At 42.3% G+C, this 20,418-nt stretch overlaps 1 protein-coding gene across 3 annotated transcripts in view; it reads right to left on the reverse strand.

Moving 5' to 3' along the window:
• STARD3NL (STARD3 N-terminal like) overlaps positions 1-20,418 on the reverse strand; it is a 183,978-nt gene that overhangs the window by 43,859 nt on the left and 119,701 nt on the right. For all 3 annotated transcript variants that reach the window (XM_085607453.1, XM_085607456.1, XM_085607457.1), the window contains 3 exons: positions 11,630-11,683; positions 11,407-11,524; positions 6,885-6,983 (listed from right to left, as the gene is read on the reverse strand). In XM_085607453.1, coding sequence (XP_085463579.1) covers positions 6,885-6,983; positions 11,407-11,524; positions 11,630-11,683 — 271 coding nt within the window. The remainder of the gene's footprint in view (positions 1-6,884; positions 6,984-11,406; positions 11,525-11,629; positions 11,684-20,418) is intronic.

Raw genomic sequence — 20,418 nt, forward strand, 5'->3', positions numbered from 1 at the left:
GGATTTGTCAGGAAAATATATTGAATTAATGAGAGAAGTAGCTCCAATTCGAATCACAGTGAAACCAAATGCAGAATACCCAATAACTCCACCATATAATCTTAGTCCTGAAACTATTGCTGGAATAACACCATTGATCGAGATCTGATTGAACAGGGAATTTTAAGAGAGATTTTGGGCAGTCCATGTAATTGACCTATCATGGGCATACGGAAACCAAATGAAAAATATAGAATAGTTCAGGATTTGAGGAAAATAATCAGACTGGGATACCCTGTTGTCCAATAGTACCAAATCCTGCCATAATTCTATATCAGATTCCATGTGAAGCTGAATGGTTTTAGGTGATTGACTTTTTCTCCATTCCCTTGCATCCAGATAGCCAATATTTATTTGCGTTCCGGTTCGGAAAGCGTGTCTTGGCATGGTGCAGAGTTCCACAAGGGTAGACGAAAAGCCCCTCAATTTTTATCACATTTTGAAAAGAAGTTTGGAGTCACTAGAAATGCTGAATCACTCCGTGCTAGTGCAGTACATTGATAATTTATTTGTGGCATCTGGAATTAAGGAAGCATGTCTTTCAGATACTGTGGCCCTACTGAATCACTTGGCAGTGAGTGGGCATAAGGTGTCACCAGCTAAATTGCAGTTTTGCAAGAGAGAAGATCTCTATTTGGGACATCACATTGAAAAAGGAGTCAGAAAAGTGTCACAAGATCGAATAACTGCTATATTGCAGATGAATCCCCCGAATACAGACAAAGAAGTTTTGAATGTTCTTTGGAATCGTTGGCTACTGCAACCAATGGATACCTAATTTTTCTTTGATAGCCAAGCCACCTCAAAGATTGACACACAAAGATGTGTCAGATCCTATTCCATGGGATGATGAATGCATGCACTTGAACTGCGAGACAGTTTGTGTCGAGCACCAGCATTGGGAATGCCCGACTTTAACAGGAGTTTATTCTGTTTTGCAGTGAAGGCGGAGGTTGTGCACTATAAGTTCTAACGCAAATGCATGGAACTACACCTGGATGTTTGAACGCTGTTGCTGCAACATGTGTGAGTTTGGAACAGTGTGAGAACATTGTGATGGGACATCTGTTGAAAGTGTATGTGCCACATTCAGTTGAGATTTTGTTAACACAAACTTGATCGCAGTATCTCACGAGTAGTCGGTTAACAAAATATGAACAAGTAATTTTGGATGCAGAGAATAGAACTGTGAGGAGATGTACGAGTTTGAATCCAGCTACCATGATACCATTACCTGGACATGAAGTTGCGATGGAAGAAGCTGATTATGATTGCTTTGACTTGACTGAAATGTGTACCAAACCGCGTCCAGACATACAAGATATATCCGGTGCCAGGGTCAAACCGTGTACTGTTTGTGGATAGATCATGCTTGAGAGATTCAGGAGGTACCTTGCGAGCTGCATATGCGATTTGTACTGTGGTAGAAGCATCATGGTTGAAAGGAATGTATTCAGCACAAGTGGCTGAATTGATCGCACTTACCAGGGACTGCAGCATTACCGTACAAATGAGAGTAACAATATTCACAGATAGTCAACATGGTTTTGGGGTGGTGCATGATTTCGGGCAGTTGTAGTCTCTACGTGGGTTTATGACTTTCTTGGGTTCACCTATCCGAAATTAAGAGTGTGTAAAAAATCTACTGATGGCACTACAACTGCCAGCTCAGATTCCAGAGGTGAAGTGTTCCACCCACCAAACTGGACATGAATATGTCACAGTTGGCAATCGATATGCTGATGAGACTGTGCATAATTGCATTCAATAGGGAATCTTTGAAGGAACACTCTGATGACACGGAATGCAAATTGATGTTTTCAGTTATTGATACTTGGGAAGAAATCAGAGAATTACAAGATTCAGTACCACAGGAAGAAAGAGAAGGGTGGGTTAAACAGGATGTAATCGCAGACAGGAAGATGAGGTTTGGGTTTACATGGATGGGAGACCTGTGTTGCCAGTCACCGATGGCAAGGATTTATCATGGACCTGCACATGTAGGCAGGGTGCTATGCTATGTCTCTTTCATCAAACTTGGTACAACCCAAGATTTAGTGCTACTGCAGATAGTCTGTGTCAAAGATGTGTAATTTGTCAACAAAAAAATGCAGGTAGAAAGACAGTGGTTAGTGCAAGTCACATTGGAAAATCAGGAGGTTCCTTTACCCGCATTCAGTTGGACTTCATTGAGATGCCCCCTTGTAATGGATTGAAATATGTCCTTCTGATTGTATGTTTGTTTCCTCATTGGGTCGAGGCTTACCCCACGAGGCGCAATGACATAGCTGTGGCAAAACTGCTTCTTCCTAGATTTGTTTTTCCAGTCCCATTGGAATCGGAGGGAGGAACTCACTTTAATAATGAAGTGATATGAATGCTTTGTGTTGTATCACAAATTGAACAAAGGCTACACTGTGCTTACGGACTGGAGGTGTCCGGTGTGGTTGAACCGGTGAATGGAACGATTAAGTCCAGACTAGTGAAGGTGTTTGCGTCCACATCCCTGAAATAGCCTGATGCGTTGCCTTTGGTGTTGATGAGTTTGCGAAGTATCCCAGACAGAAGAACTGGACTGTCCCCTCACGAGATAATTATGGGGAGGGCTATGAGGAAATCTACAGTCCCAGCAAATCAGCTTGTGAATATTTCTAATGACTTGGTACTCGATTATTGGAAAGGATTGGCTGATGTGGTATGTTCTGTGTATCACCATGATGGAGAAGTTGCAACTACCATTCAACAGGAGCAGTGCCACGATTTGTGACCAGGCGACTGGATACTCGTTAAGAAGCAAGTGCGAAAATCCTGTTTAGGCCACAACTGCTGTTAAATGTGGTGGTAAACCTAATTGGGTGCATGCAGCCCACACTAGTTGAGTCCCATATCCTCGTGAAAGTGTAGGGTCTGTGGTGGACGAACCGGTGGTAACAGAGAAATGTCCTGTTCAGACTGTGCACAGAGTAGAGAGGGTGCCAGATACTGGGTCTCGAGACACTGTTGTAAATGAGAGTTGATCCCAGTTGGTATTGAGAGTCAAAGTGAAGGGGATCCAACTAAGAGAAATGTTGACTCAATTGATGTGAACAGTGTACCAGAAAAACATCTGCGAAAAGGAGATCATTGGCCCAGAAAATCCGAAAGATTAAGACACATGCTAACTGCAGGAAGAATACCTACCACTGTGATTGAAGTCTCTAGTCAATCTGAGCAAAGTGACACAGAGGGAGAAGAGCCTACAGTCCGCAGAACAAAAAGAGCACGGACACCAAGTTAATGATATGCAGCTCTAGAGAGGTCATATTTAGCAACTACTTGGAATAACAGTTCTACGCGTTTTGTTCTAAAAACTGCAACTCATACAAACCGCCATGAAAGAACTGTTGTGAAAAAGGAGAAACGGAGAGCAAAAAAGGGCAGAAGAGAAGCAAAAGAATAAAGATGTGACCAGACGCTAACCAAAAGCTACCGCACAAAGCCTTTTGTTATAGACTAAGTTTATATATTTAAAAAATATATATATAAATGCCTCTAATCTTGAGGTGGAAAATCGGAATTTAATTTCACTTGTCCTGTTGTTGACAATACCTTGTTCGAAAAGCAGAATCTAGCTGAAGTAGTCATTTCAGACGCTACGAGAACTTTTCATGAAGTCTCTTTCATATGCTTACGAACAACAGTCTCTTTTCTGATCCATCAACACTTTTGACAGAAATGTATCAATACCCAGAGATAGCGTATGGGAACGGACAGAGAGTGAACAAAGTGAATTTTCTGCCATCCGAGGAAAGGACTTATATTTTTGTTGAAGCAAAAGGATTACTTAAAGCTTCTGGATTTCTTAGTGAGGTATTGATCACACCATGAGCAGCCCACTGTGGACAACCAATGGAAATCTTATCGTAAGGTGGAAAGGATACTTTGTGGGCGTAAACTGAGAACCTTTGGAAGTATAATTGCCCCCTTGGAGGAGGAGTCGGTCTGGTTATCATTTTCAATTTTCCTGCCTGGCATGCTGTCAGACTGAACTCTGATTTTCATTTCTATGCCAAACCTATTTGAACAGAACTTTCTGATCTGATTCTAACTTGTACTTTGCTGGCTGGTAAAGTGTGCAGGAATAACTCTTCGGCTGGAGAGTTTATGGACTCATTCCTGTTACTCCTCACGCTTCGACTCGGCATATGTGGTTTGTATAACCTAAATGCTGAAACATGATTTTTCCCATGTTCTCTCTTTTCTTTCCGCTAGGTAATCAGCAAATGTTCATTTTATTGAATCTATATGACATTGTGTGACTAATTGTACTACATGATTTCTAGTAAATTGAATCTTAAATGTGATTTATGTTCTTGACCATTCAAATTGAGGCTTAGACAAATGGCTTACATGAGCAAACTTTATCGAATTTGAGTCATTCTTGGTGTGAACCTTCTTGTCATAAGTCTTATCATTATAGTGTCTACAGAAATGGTTGTTTATTGTTAGCATGAATTTGGCATTTTCTTCTTCCAGGTCCTCATAATGATTTGCCTCACGTTCTCTAAATATCCAAGACCCTGTTAGCTAACATAAAAGATCCATTGAAGGACCAATGGCAGTTTAGTGTTTTGTTATCGGCCCAGAGAGGAAATAGATCGGTATATGATGAAAATGATAGAAGTATAAATTAAATACATTTTGCCAGTTTTCTGCTGCAAAACCGGCATGCTCCAATGTGTACTGGGGCTTTGCACAGCTGCAGCGCCTTCATGCATATTAACATCTCCTGCACTGTCATGCATGAAGACATCTCTTGCACTGGCATAAGCGCATTACTTGTACAGGCCTGGATTTTCCCATCTCCTGTGCTTGTTTGCATATAACAGCTTATTATTAATGATATATGCAAAACCTATTGCATTTGCCAATGCTTGCGAAGCATTGGTGTCCAAATGTCTAAGATACTATTTCAAGTCAGTTTTTTTTTTTGTTGCTGTTTTTTTATATAGCACAAACTCGACTTTACAGTTACATTCCACAAGTACACATTCATTTTTGGTAGGCACGGGGAGATTAAGTGATTTGCCCAGAAACACAAGATGTTGAGCTAAGGCTCGAACCGTTTTCCCCAGCTCCAAGTCGGCAGCTCTGGCCATTAGGCCACATCCAGTTGAATAACTGATTTATCTCTTCGCATACTTGATAGTCAAAGAATAGCGATAACAAACAGGCTATGCGCTGCTTAATATTAAATTTACCTTGTCAAGTGTTTTATTGCTTATGGCATAGACATTCCTAAATGTGTGCTGGTATTCAGCCAGCAGTGGCTGCTACCGGACGGGGGTGGTTGGGGGGGTTTGAGAGGAATTAAATATAAAAAGGACTTACCTTTAACGGCCTGCCGCAGCCTCTCCTCTGTCCTCATTCTCTTTCTCTTCCTGTCCTGGCTGGCAGCAGGAGGCATCTGGGCAGACAAGCTCCCCTGAGCCAATCACAATGCTGCAATGCAGTGTTGTGATTGGTCTGAGCGCTGTGGATCCACGCTCAGACTGGAACAGGGAGCCTATGCATGTTCATGACCAGGCTGTGTAATGCAGGCTGGTAGGAACATGCAAAGTGCGCATGAACTGTTTGGTCGGCCATACAGTTAATGCGGACATAGGGAGTGCACAGCACTCCTACCCTGCTCTGGCCAGCCCCGCCCCGCCACTGACTGCAATAGGAAAAATAAAATGATAATAACGAAACATTATTAATACCTTATTTTTCCTTTTGAGCAATGGGGCAACGCTGTTCCGCCTTAGCGGAGCAGCTGTCATTGTATTCAGCACGGGCACTTATTTCTAAACTCAGGCACATATTTATACAAGACACAGTGGTGCTGTGTGTCTATTTTCTTGAGCAGAAATCATCAGTCACATTTAATCATTTAATATACTTTTCAAAAAACTGATAAAACTAGCACATTGGTACTGATGTTACTGGCATTTAGCAGCAATGGAAGGAGCTGGGGGGGTGTCAGCTGCAGTGGACTCCCATGGTTGAAAGTGTGTAGACATATATAATTACCATCCTTCTATGAGTAGCAAATAGGGTATCTAGGTGCTGACAAAATGCCACGATCTGTATGACATACAAGGCATAAAACATGTTGACCACTATCCTGACTCACAACGCTTGACGAGACCATTAACAATATCTTTATGCAAGCATCACAGGCTTTTAATCATAACATGGAACCCGCTAAATAAAGTGAATACAGCGAGTTGCTATAGTCATTCTTAACTTCATTCACCCCACATTCTACACACTCCTGACAATACACCACAGATCCCACACACACCCACTTTAACTATGGGAGAAACCACAGGGAAAAGCTCTCTAGCAAAGAGCCCCACTGTGTGGCCCGTTGGGCATTGCAGCGTCAGCCCGACAAGGAGCTGCCTTATGATGAAGCATGACACCTTCCGGGGTGTGTGAGGGCTCTTGCTCCTTTTAGGAGCTATACCCCCCTTCCAACTGATCTCGCTCCCTCCGCTAGGAACAGCACACCTTGTGATTGATGGTTCACCTACACTTCAACCTTGTCAAGTGAGCTTATCCCAGAAAGGCGCAAATACTCTATCAATGTTGTCAGAAACCTATGGTGGCGTTGTCATCATTCAGAAAACCTCGTCTCTTAAAAGACCTTTGCAGAGCTGATTTTAGCTGCCAGTTAAGGCTGGATAATGGAACATGTGCTTGATTTTCTAATACTCTAACGAGTCTCACTAGCAGTCATACAAAAAAGGGAAATACTTGGATAGGTTAATGCTACAAAGAATTAGGACAGGTCATCAAAACGCACAGACCCTAGGAGTTACCTGCTTCAGACTCCGGGGGCGAGTAGAACTGTCCATCAGACGGCTGTCCATGGGAAATGAGAGCTGCACGCTCAGAAGCATCCTGCACCATCAGTAATCCTAAAAAAGGAAAGATTAGAACATCAACTATACGTCGGATATGTCACAGAATTTTCTTCACACTACCGATTCACTTTTGACAAAATGCTATACAGAGTACAATGTCTGGTCCATAAATAGCACTTGCTGAACTACAAGCTGTTTACACTCCCTGACCATGCATCAGAGGCCTTTCAGCTGATCCAAGAGGCACAACATAAAGGTGCTGCATCACAAATTAATGCAGGTTTACGAAATGTTAAGCTGTCAAATCCTGCTTGACAAAAATATAATTGTAGATTCCAATTTCACTTTTCACGTTCTTTTTTAATCAGAACCGCAATGAGATACAACGAACGCCTTCTTTTACAATATGCAAGATAATATTGATACTTTTTGTTTCTACAATCACATTTGCATGTTTTCAGCATTAGCTAGCTTCTACCCGAAGGAGTGACTGTAACAGCGATTTTAATGCTCTGGTTAAAACTCATAAAATAACAGCTGCATACAACGCTGAGCACTTATCAGATTTGCGACAAATGTGAAGCGAACTGAGATACCTGGAGGCTGCAAAAAGGATTCTATGTATACAGACCAACTGAAACGTAATCAACACTGTCTGAATTAAGAACTGAATTTAAAAAGAAAATGCCACTATCAACAGGCATATCAGGGCAAACCCGTGTAGAGAGGTTGCAGAACAAAGGCAGTGCAAGGAACTCTCAGCTCTGCCAGCTAGCAGAAATCAAACCATGGCTGTGGGAGCCGCGGAAAGGCGACGTCTCAGCAGGAGTACGCACAAGATGTTCCAAGCCGTACCCTTTACACCACGTGTATCCCTTTTCCTAAAACGGCAAAATAATTTTATATTTCTGACACATTCTCGACTAACTGCAAGTGATTTATGTTACATAGATTTGAGACCCAACGTGTATCAGGATGACATTCTTTGAATTGTTGAATTCTGCCACAAGCTTTTCAAGTAAGTAGTAAGGTGAAGCCAATTTTTAAAACCTAATCAATGCCTTTAATTGCATGATAATATTTTATCTTCAAGGTAATATAATGTCTCACCGTGTAGAATTATCTCTAAATTGAATGCTGTGAAAAACAGGCATATGCAATGCAATAGGTCTCGCATTTTTTTAAAGCGTTGTAAATGTAAATCTTTTTTACTTATGTGTTTTGTAGTGGATGGATGGATGTGATGGCAGTTGTGGGTTTTACAATTAATCTAAAAGGAAGTTCGTTGATTGTGGGTTCTGGTGTATGGCGCATGTTACTGGGATACAGTCTAGAGCAATACTGGATTTCTTTTAGCAAATCGATACTTTGCAGTCATTAAGGACATGACGAGAATGTTTTATTATATAAAGGGAATTGCCGGGTATGGACATATTGAGTCCAAGAGAACAGAAGTCACCCGATTATTTTATTTGTGGGTATTTAATAACGTTTAGCAGTATGATGGTGCTAATCTCACCTGGTTTCTAACACCACGTTGGGCTGCTGCCATGTATCTGGTGGGATTACCGCCATGGATCCACAACGAGCAGAATTAAGAGAAAACCACTGCTTGTACCCGGTAGGTCTGTGGTTGGTGCAAAGAGTGCAAGCAAAACACTTCCAGGGCACAGAAACAGTTCTTGCCCAGTCTTGATTTGAAACTATTCAGAACTGAAACAACGTTTAACCTGTATGCACCAGTAGAATGTTACCAATGTAGCCAAAAAACACTGCCAGATGAGGCTACACTTATAAGAAAGCCATCTAGAATAAGTAAAAAACATTTCTTTTTAAACAGAACTCCATTTGAACCAGAAGGGAAGTATTCTCCTTTAAAACTTTCATGCTCCTCTATTTTTTTCAAGAGCCAAATAAAGAAAGGAGCTGGGGCAGTTGATTTGACATTGAAGATAGACTAATAAAGCAAGGGGATTTAGAGCCATGTTTCACCATTTTAGATTACAGAAGTTCGACGTTCGATTATGGAAAGGTAGAGATATACCGCTATTAGTGAATAAATATAGTACAAGGGTCATGCACGAGATCTAAGATCCAAGCAAGACCCTTGCCTCAGCTCTCCCTGTTTATGAGTAGGCTTGCCCACCTCTAAATGCACTACCTTTATTTTACCTTACAGCCTCTAGGAATTGGCTAACAGGCTACACAACATGTAAAATAGATCCATTAAAACCCATTACCCTCCCAAGCCCCCAACATAGGCATATAAAATATAAAGTCCACAAGAGGGCACATTAGCAAGTGAGTGCATTTGTACATTTTTAGCTGCTACACCATGCAAAACGGTCGATAAGCCCCAGAGTGGTGTCGCTTGGAGCCCAACATATGTGAAAAGCTGGATTCACCTTCTCCTTTCCATATCTGAATGCTGCTCACAGCATTTCACAACAAAATGGAAACCGCTTGGCTGCAGCACTGGGCTTTGCTGATATGCCCCTCCTGTCATTCACGCTTGTTGTCCTTGGTCTTAAAGAGCCACATGTTGTTGGCAAAATGGGGCTGCGGGTCCCGGGAGTGGTGGTGCGGCTGCTGTAGCTCGAAGCTCTGATGTGGCTACAGTTGTTGGAAATATGAGCGGTGGGTGCAATCTGAGCTACTGTCAAGTCAGCGGTCTGGCGAGCCCTAGCCGTATGGGAGTATGCGATTCCGGTACTGGCTCTTATGATGTTTTCTACCGTGGGGCAGGAACACATCGCAACCGACTGCAGGGCAAAGCCCGTGATCGGCTGTATGATTCACCCATGATAAATCCCGGCGGGACAGTGGGGCGCTGCAGCTGCACCGCGGAGGCAGCGGTGCCATTTCAAATCAAACGTAACAAAAACAACAGAAAAACATGAAAGCTTAACAAAATCCATTGCGCTCAAACTTAATGAAAACAACAGAAAAATAAACCAGCGATGGAGAAAATGAGCAATTGGGCGGAAGGGACAGACGGGCAATAGGTGAATAAATAGTACTTGCATCAGCAGAGGGGCACTAATCAAGTCGAATTAATCTGTACTTGAGCGGTGCTCCTCGGAGAGAAACAAAGGGATGTATCGGGTGCACAAACAAATCAGGAGACAAATAATAGGAGCAACGCAGGAGTGAACCAATGGCAAGCAGCAGGAGGGATTACATTCCGTATAGTGATTAGAGCTGGTCTTCCAGACAGCGCATGCATGCTGCCTAGGCTCAACCTAAAAAGGGCAGAAAGACCTTTGTTAAACATGTAAGTGTCTTATCCAATACAATGCTCGAAATGTAACAAGGATAAGAGCCTTGTGTTTAACCTTTCTATTGAGCAACAACTATAGCCTCTCAGTACTTAACACTCTGGTTGGCAAAACTGAGCAGCCCAAGGCTTCCTCCGGGAGGTGGTGTGGGGGTTAGAGACTCTGCAATGAATATGCATCTGGTAATAATAAATAAATCAAGATTCAGATAGCACTTTAGTTTTAGAAAGAAAAGTATTTTAATGCTAACACCCGCAATTGAAAAATACTGCGCATAACAACTGTAGGTACTAATGGGAACAGTACTCACAATATTCTGAGGGCAGTCTTTGGGGCGGTGTGATTTAGCCCTTGGCTCTAGCTGGAGATCACAGTGAGACTATTGGGGGTAGCTCTGGCAGAGTCCCTGTCTCTCACTCTCAAGATCAAAGGTCTCAGCCCCCATTCCAGATAGTTGAACACTCTTGCCAGCCTTTCGAAGTACAATGGATTTGTACTCTCTTTCCTTGGTGTAGAGTTGGTCAAGTCCTTCTGAGTAGGCCCACTTGCATGTGAAGCTGTCGGTGGGAGCAGACAGCTCTCGGAAGGATAAAAGGCTGAGTGGACCTGCCAGGATTTGAACCTGTGACCGTGAGGTCCAGTAAGATTTTGGGAGTGGATGCATTATTTCACTGAGCCACCAGACCTTGCAGAACGTCAAAAGATCCTTATCACATAGGTGCTGGTGTATTTTAACCCGTTCAAAACCCGGGCCAGGGAAGGCACATCTGGACCCAATTGGGGCCCGGGGCAAACGCCGCCCGGAGGCAAGAAGTCCTCCACCGTTGCAAAGCCCGCGAAAGTAAGGGCGACCAGGATTGGTCACCCCAAGATAGCCAACGCACCCCGCCCATCAGGGGGCGATTTGGCAAGTAGCTGGGTGGTGTTAAATAAGTGCGCGAGGCCCTGAGTTACATTGAAAAAAACTAAAACTTTGGATAAAGCATATATTGAACATTTGCGGAAAACCCTCTCTGCAACTCTTCACACTTTTCTGTCTTTATAAACTCTAAGTAACCCTGTATAACCTGAGGGTCAATGAGATGCAATTTGATCAACTTAAACTTCATTACTGCAATGATTCTGTCAGCGCCTCATCTCTCAGAGTGCTTTCTGGGCCATGGCCTCTTTCACTCACGATCACCAAGAGCAGCACTTACTGTTATTTTCTTCCGCTTCCTGCGGCAGCACCTTGAAGTCCATGAACCAGGTCTCTATCCAGGGAAGGATGAAGGAAATGATGGGCAGGACGTAGCCAAAAGCGCCTTGTGAAAAGAGCTGAATGAGGAAACAAAATGTCTTACTACCACGGCACGCTCGGCTTTCATGTTAGCCTACCCTTCCACGGGCAAGGTACCCAAATTAAAATAAGGTCTGACTCACCTTTGAGAGGATGACTTTTACCAACAAAAAAACACTGGTAACAGCTGTTGTAAACTGAAAAAAAAGAGATCACATTTTTAGCAAACCTACGTACTGTACATAACTGATGAAATGGCCATGAAATGACCATCAGTGCAGAGAAACACAGCAACTGGGTGTGAATTATTCTGAATCTCTGTACTGAAAATATATTTTCCCATCATATGGTTTAGCTCATGAATTATAGTTAGTTATTAAACAGTGAAACACTTTTGACCCTAATGTGAAATGTATGAAATTATTACACGTATGATCAAATCGCTGCTTGCAGAAGCTCTCATGAGGATAAATCAAATTTACAAACAATAAAAAAGAGAACTAACCCTAAGACAAAGTGTTTACAAATCTCGGGTCGTACTATGTAATGGGAACACTGTCCCTGTGTACCCCCAGTGCTTAATTTGTGCCTGTGGTTTCCAGTGCTCAGTACCGGCACTTAATTGTCAGCACCGGCAATTATGGCTGTCTGCCACATGGTTGCGCTGTTATCTGATTTACAGATGAGCACAACAGTTGTTTATTAATTCAAATGACTAATACATTGCCTTCAAGCTATTCCTATAGCTTTGGGGCCTGGAAGAGTGTGAATTGTCACACTTGTAGGAGTTGTGTTCGTACGGTCATTGGCAGCGCTGGCAGGGGCAATGGGTAATGTGAGTTGCCGTAGCATCCTGACGAGATCCCTGGAACTTATTGTTTTACAAATTAAGCACTGTGTACCCCACGGCGCAGGATTAAAGGTAAAGAGAAGTGAAGACCTTCTTATCCATCTCCGTGACTGTGAACATGTCCTCAGAGAGGTTTTGGGTGTGAACCGTTTTCTGTAAGTCCCTGGACAGTCAGCCATTACTTGGCAGTATCTTTCATGCGCAGTATTATTTGCCTTAGGTGCTTCTGCACTGCAACATGGCAACTACATGACTCCATTAGCACGCTCTCCATCAGCGGCCAGGCAGAGCAGTCTGAACAGGCACAACACTCCGTATGACCTTCACACAGGATTTTCCAGGGACTCAACTAAAATATTAGCAGATATTGTTTTACTGCATCTCTCAAGGACCCCTCTTAATCTTCCAGAGGAAGTGTTCAGAGCTGCTTAATGAGACCGAATCAGCACATTAGGTCCCCTCTCTAAACTGGTTTTAAAAAAAAGAATATTTATTGAATAATAAACAGGTATCAGGAACATATTTAACATAAGGGATGAAGGGACATGGAAAAATATACAATAAATGGAAGCGGTAACACAAAATATAGAGAAACAAGAGTAAACAATACAACCTTATGTGACAACTTAAAGGTGGATAAGATTAGGATACCTTACAAATCAATAATGTATCTAAATAACTTTTAGAGTGGTAATAAGAAAAGAGAGAGAGGAAGAAAGAAAAGAGGGGACAAAGGAAAGAAGAGAGGGAAGGAAAGGAGAAGAACTAATAGGTAAGAATTAGTGTAAAGAAGAGTGTGTACATAGAAAAGTAGTAAATCAGAATTAATTCTTTGAGCTACAGATGAAGATGAAACAGTAGAAATTGTATGTTTGTCACAAATAAGACTCCACCATGTTAATATGCCTATTTTGGAACTGTCTTTCCAGCAAGTAAGAATAACTTTAAATGCAAGTGCAGGAAAAAGATCCAACAACTTCGGCTTAAGCACTGTATCATGGGAATCAACAGACATGGAACCAAGAAATACATTTTGAAATGGTAAGGAAATATAGAGATGAGAAATCTGGAACATTTGGCCCAGATGGATCTCCAAAATTTTAAGTCATTGGGACAATGGTAAATCAAATGAGATAATGCACCATTGGTGGAAAGGCATTACCAGCAAAGGGGGGAAGAAGATGGGTTAATTTTGTGTAGAAACACTGGTGTTCTAACAGCTCTATTATGAAGAATAAATAAAGATTGAGTAATGTTAGCAGCTCTAGAGGTGGAGAAAACTTTGTGCCATAGTTTGTCCCATTTTTTAGGGGAAAGGGTGATGGACAGGTCTAGTTCCTAAGCTAGTTCAATATGGGATTTTGGTCTTTCGGAGATAGGAGTAGATATACGTTTATATATTGAGGAGGCTTTGGGATTAGAGTTGGAAGAGATGTTGTGTAGAGGAGTTAAGGAAATAAATGGAGTATCGTTAATAGGAACGTTTTTAGATGAAAGAAATGATTGAAGTGCCTGTGAAAGTTGAGAGTATTGAGATAAACAGGGGAAGTGGGTAGGTCATAGTGGTCTTGTAATGCATTAAAAGCCAAAACAGAATTATGGGATACAAGTTGGTGAACATATATAATATTCTTCTCTTTCCAGTGTTTGAAGTAAAATTATTTGTGGCAAAACTTAATCAATTTATTTTACCAAATAGAAGAGGCTTGGTGAAAGTTAGATCCATCTATAAACAGCGAATGTAGCAAGTATTGGGAGTATTTTAGAATAGGGTATTTAGATATGAAAGTGCAGTTGGACATAAAACAGATGTCATAAAAAGAAAAGTCATGTAATAAAGAACGTTCAAACTTAATCCAACTAGGTGTCGGAGCATCATGGTGGTGTCTGTCTAGTGCAAATACTGGTCTGATTAGAAAAGCAGTGTGGTATAACTTAAAATTAGGAAATCGTACACTCACTTCATTATTTGGTTTGATTAGTTTAGTTAAAGCAATACAGGCAGGTTTATTGTTCCAGATAAATTTAGTACAAAAGGAATTAACTTGGTTAAAATAATAATTGCGAATTTTAAAGGGTAACATAAAGAGCAGAAATAGAATATACGTTAACAATCATCATTTTAATGGTGTCCAATCTGCCCCACCAGAACAAATGTAGGGGGGGACAATGAGGAGAGTAAGTTTCGAAACGTAAGTTTTAAAGCAGTAAAATTATGGGTAAGAGTTTGGGAGATGGTAGGGGAAAGCCATACACCAAGGTATTTAATTTTTGATGGACACCATTTAAAGTTGGTATCAGAAAACATGAATTGGTAACATAAAAGATTTATCAGTAAAACTTCAGGTCTAGAGCAATTTAATTTGTATCCAGATATTTAGAATATAAGTCAATCTCCTGTAAAAAAGGAGGTAAGGAGGTTAAGTTTTTTCTAAAGGTAAAGCAGATAATTTAATTTCATGGGAATTATGGAGAAAAACAGTTATGAAAGGGTTATGGCGAATGCGCTCAAAAAAGGGTTTAAGACATAAAAGAAATAAAAGAGGAGAAAGGGGAGAACCCTGCCGTGTACCTCTGTGTAAGTTAAAATAAGGAGACAGAAGACCATTAACAGATACACCTGCACGGGTCGGAATATAATAATTTGATAAATTAAATAAATTTGGGTCCGAAACCGAACCATTGAAGAGTTTTAAACATGAATTGCCAATGTATGCGATCAAAAGCCTTTTCAGCGTCAAGAGATAATGCGGCTAGAGGGTCAGAGTAATTTATCCCAAACATGAGAATATTTGAGAACATTCTAGCATTATCTGAGGGAACCCTCTCTAACGGTTGATCTCCATTAACCACATTTTAAACACAATTATGCATTTGTGGGCAGGCACAGTACAACTTGCAAAATAGTTTAAAAAAATTAAAACGTGTATCTGATTTAATGAAAAGTAAAAGGAACATTCATATTGATTTACTTTTCTGCATGTTTATCAAATGAAAATATGTTTTCAAAACATTCACTAAAATTATTGTCAATGCAAACGTTATGTGTGTCATTTTTATATGAAGTCAAAAGTCCAGATGTTCCGTGTTTTACAGCACAGACCTTTTCTGCGCCAGCAGCCCAGAACACGGCATCATAATATGGCAGAAGATGTTGACAACATAAAAAGAAAATGAGACATGCTTAAATGTATATTTTAATTGTAAGTGGGACTGTGGATAAACCCACATATTTCATATCCTCATAAACTGAGCAAAAACCGCAAGATTCACCCTCTCACTCTCTAAAACAACCATAAACCCTTTTAACGACTAATTACTTTCGACTTGTAGTTCAGCGCCTGATCGTGTCCTGCCTCATGTTACAATCTGACCACGGGAATGTCATACCTATGAGCATTTCTAACTTCTCTGTAGTACCACTTAAAGCTGTTCTTCATTCAAACACCTTCTGCCCCAAGGACATTTGTTCGCATTCCTCCAGCTAGAAAGGATCTTAATTGACTTCCTCTGGAAGCCAAGAGTAAAAGCCACCATCCTCTGCCCCAACATCCCGAGAACCTTGGAGCATTCCTAAAAATCTTTGGTGCCAACAAAAATCTGAGTAGCACAGAGAGGCTACGAATTGAAACAAAATAAAGCAGAATTCTTAATGCAAATCAGCCCTTTTTGGAGCAACTACGATTCCTATAATATCTTATAAAATAACTAGAGATTGTCAGAATGCCTGGTTAGTTTAGAGCAGCATCATTCCTTTGGAATATCCTGTAAAATTACAAGAGATGGTCAGAAAGTCCAGTCAGTTTCCACAAAAGCTGAAAACTTGCCTGTTTGAACTCTATCTGGACTATTAACAATGCCCCTTGTTTTCAAGCACTGACTTGCTAAAGTTTTATATGTTTTCAATCTCTCTCTCGACCCAGTGCTGTTCTCTCCCAGTTGCGGCCTGTCCCCTGCCAAAAAGTGGCGGGGCAGGCCAGAGGAGGGAGCTGGAGGGAGGGGGGTATGGGGTTCGGGGACAAAATAAATAAATAAATAAATAAACTTACCTTATCGCCGCAGCCGCCACCGTCATCCACTCTATTGCACTCTTCCTGCTTCTGGGACAGGCTCCCAGACTGCACTGCGGCCAATCATGACGCTGCAGGAAAGCAGCATCAGGATTGGTCTGAGCTCTATAACTTTGCGCTCCCAGGCAGACTGGGAACCTGTGCCTGCTTTCTCCAGCCCCAGCAACACAGCTCGGGCTGGAGAAAGCTTCATTGCGCACGAGACGTTTGGCAGGCCTGAAACGGCAGGCCAAACATCTCATGCGTAGTGAAGGGACAGGGGTGCACTAACACTCCCTCACCACAGTGTCATCCCCCTGGACTCGGCCCCAAGACTCGGCAGACTCCTGGGGGCGGGTCCAGGGGTATTAAATTAAAACAATAATAAAACGGGTTAGAAACCCATCTTATTATTGCTTTATTTGCAGGTAGTGGCAGGAAGGGTGGTGCTCCTCCGCCCTAATGAAGGGGCCGCCGCTGTTCTCTCCCCACCGTGGGTAAGCTGGAATCACGCTGTGCCTTCACAGCGCCGGCTACAGAACAAACGCATCTTTAGCATGCATTCATTCAGCACACAAGTCATTACAACGCATTGGTGGAATGGTGTTGGATTGAAAGTCCAACACCTTCCCTACTGTTGCTCAGAATGGAGTTGGACTAGTAAATGAAACTATTCCAAAATCCAGCGCCCCCCTGAGGCAAGTCGTTATAACGACTTGTGTGCTGAACGAATGTGTGCTAAAGACGCACTCGTTTTAATGATGTTGTTCAGAAGGCATGAGTGCTAAACGCATGTGGAATACCGTCATACATTCCCCCACCAAATCATAGCATTCTGGATTCGCATTTCCAGAGAAAAGACCTGAAACTGTATTGTATCCAGAATAGCTCAGATGAAAGGGAGTGTCTGAGAGGGAGTCAGGTGTGCCTTTGGCACGTTTATAGTGAAGCAGAGTTAATGCAGGAGGTCCGTTGTAGTCTGGACGTGGGAGATGACAGCCAGTTGTTGAGATAGGGGAATACTGGAACCCCTGACGTCCGCAGGTGTTCTATAATCACCACCGTCACCTTGGTGAAACCCAGGGGGCGCTGGTAAGGCCAAAATGGAGAACTGCAAACTGATAATGCTCAAGACCCACTGTGAACCTGATGGAGCAAGGACTTGTATAAAAGAGACTTGCTCGGAAGCAATCTTGTCATAATAACTCGTAATGTCGTACTAATTTTGTATTGTGGAATTAATATGCACTACATTTCAAACATCAAGCATAAGAGAAGCTTGCGTACGTGTCTTATTAACAAGTAACTCGAGTGAAATCTAAAATGGCCACTAACACGGGAAAATTTTATTGCGCATGCGTCAACTACTTCTACATAGTTATGAAAAGCTTTTGCTTGAAGAGAAATTTCTGAACTTGCGCAGACACCTCCAAAATGGCTGCTTGAAGACTCACATGCTAAGCATCTGCTTTGCTGAAAACTAAATGACACTATTTTACTAATTGCTAATGCGGGGAGAGCATTTATAAGTAAATGGGATTAGAGTAGAAATTAGGTGGTATACAGTGAAATCATTTTATTTTGAAACTAATATACATTTTCTTGGCTCTTCCTATTAGTTCATATTCGGGCCTTTTGAGAGAGATCGTGGTCCATATCCCATGTGATTGTTGCACATGTGCAGTCTAAGTGAGCCAGGAGCCGCACTGTCATCCTTGAATGTCATCCCAGAAAAGAATCCACAACATACCCTGGTATCCATCCTGATGTCCTGTGAAGGGAAGAAATATTGGACCAAATGTATACTTTGTGATGATAAGAATGTGAATACGGGTGGGAATAAAGATTTTGAATAAGAAATTAAGGGGCGGGATCACTAGACAATGAACTAAAGAAAGATGACTGAAACCTGACATGGTGTGATGATCATCCCTTTTGCCTGGCCAAGCAGAATTAGGAGTTCTATGAGATTGAAACATTAAGGGGTGGTACATAGCATTAGAAGGGTATAACTGAGGTAGTTTAGTTAATTAGTTAGAACTGAGAGACCGGAATGCTGCAGAGCTCGGGATGCTGCGGGAGTAACGAGCGAATGCTGAAGAAGAAGAATATTGCAGACTTAGAGAGAGAAGATCGCTGAAGAATCGAGGAGGGAGATAAGCCAAATAATTAGAAGATGATCGCGGAAGAATCGAGGAGGAAGATAATGCCAGAGAGGGGTGTGACGCAGTCGTTGTATATAGGAGAGGTCACCTTATCCTGTCCTGAATCCTGTCCAGTATCCTGAAGCCTTTGTCTCCTATCGTTTCCCGGGGGACCTTTCCCAACTCCTTGGCCAAGGGGTCGGTTCTCACACCATTCTAGGTAACTATAATGTTCTGTGGAATTTAATTTGTACTTCTCTTTCTATCCTCTCCTTTCAGGTACCATTATTGAAAGTTTTATTAATCTGTATTATTCCTCCTTTATGGATCACAGAGTCCGTTCTGTACTCTGATATTTGGCTCACATGAATTTCATTTAGATAAACATTTCAAATATATATGTGGTTATTTCATTACAAGAAAATAGATTTATTCATGTCATTTCACCATCAACTAGTTCAACTAATGGTCCATTGACCAGAGGAAAGAACTTTTGATCTGTGAAAGATTTGGTTAGAAATGTTGAATAACTAAATCTTAGACGGACAATTATAAAATTGACCCCAGTGGATTAACTGGCTTGTGTGAAAGTGTGTGGGCCCATGGTGAGTATGAGGTATTAGAGTATCTGAGGCTGGGCCCACTGTGAACCGCAGGTAGAGACTGTGGGCTGTGAATATGGAAATAGGCATCCTACAAATCCAGCACAACCATCCAGTCTCCAAGGTCTGGGGCAGACAGAACCTGAGCTAACGTGAGCATCTTGAATTTCGCCTTTTTCAGGAAGAAATTGAGCAGGTGCAGGTCTAAAATAGGGCAGAGGCCTCCATCCTTCTCGGGCACCTGAAACTAGCGGGAGAAGCAACCTAGAGCTACTTCTGATGCCAGCACTGTCTCAATGGCTCCTTTGGCCAAAGAGCCTGTACTTCCTGATGGAGCAGGGAGAGGTGGTCATCCATCAGCCGATCTGAAGACGATTGCAGGGGTTTCTAAAAAAGTAATAGAGTAACTCCACGGAATTATCTGAAGTACACACTTATCCAATTTTATGGACTGCCAGGAGGGGCAGGTGATGGCGGATACTGCGATCAACTGGGTGCTGGTGATGGTATCAGGGCAAACTTAAGTGGTTTAGAGGCTGCAGTTGATGGGCTTGTGGCAGACTGGGTCAACCTCTGGCTGGTTGTTTCACGAGGCTTGTTAGAACCATGTCTGCGGCCAAGAAAGGACTCAGGAGTCTGCTGGCTGAGTAGGAATGGATGCAGTTGGTAGTCCTTACCGTAGCCACGGAAGGGGTAAAAGGCAGAATGGGTTTGGCAAGGAGCGATAGAGAGATTCAAGGACCTAGCAGTGGCTTGGCTGTCCTTAATGCGATCCATCGCCGAATCTGCCTTGCCTCCAAAGATACAGGTGCCATCAAAGTGCATGTCCATAAGGGATGCCAGAACATACCCTGAAAAGCCAGCTGATCTCAACCAGGCGTGGAGTAAAACTCATGACGCAATTGTTCTGCCTAGTGAGTCGGTTGTATCCAGTTCACAGCGAATGGTTAAGTTTGCTGCAACTCTGACATCTGCAATAGCCTGTGACAGTATGGCTCAGGACTCCTTCAACACCATGGGCAGCACTTGTGCAACCGAATCCCAAACCGTGTGGGTGTATTGGCCCAAAATGCATGCTATTCATCAAGCACAATTCAAGGCTGGCAAAAGAGAACATCCTCTTCCCAAAGGTGTTCAGTCTCTTGGACTCCCACTAAGGTGGTGTGGTTGGGAATGTGCCAGGGTTGACATTGGAGGACCAGGCTCCCCAGGGAGGGGTGCTGGGTGAGGAAAGCCGTCTTATGCGTAGGCGTCCCTTTGCAGGGCTTGGCCAATGCCCCAAGCTGG

Source organism: Triturus cristatus, chromosome 5_2 (assembly GCF_964204655.1).
Source record: "Triturus cristatus chromosome 5_2, aTriCri1.1, whole genome shotgun sequence".
In the NCBI taxonomy this organism is placed as follows: Eukaryota; Metazoa; Chordata; class Amphibia; order Caudata; family Salamandridae; genus Triturus; species Triturus cristatus.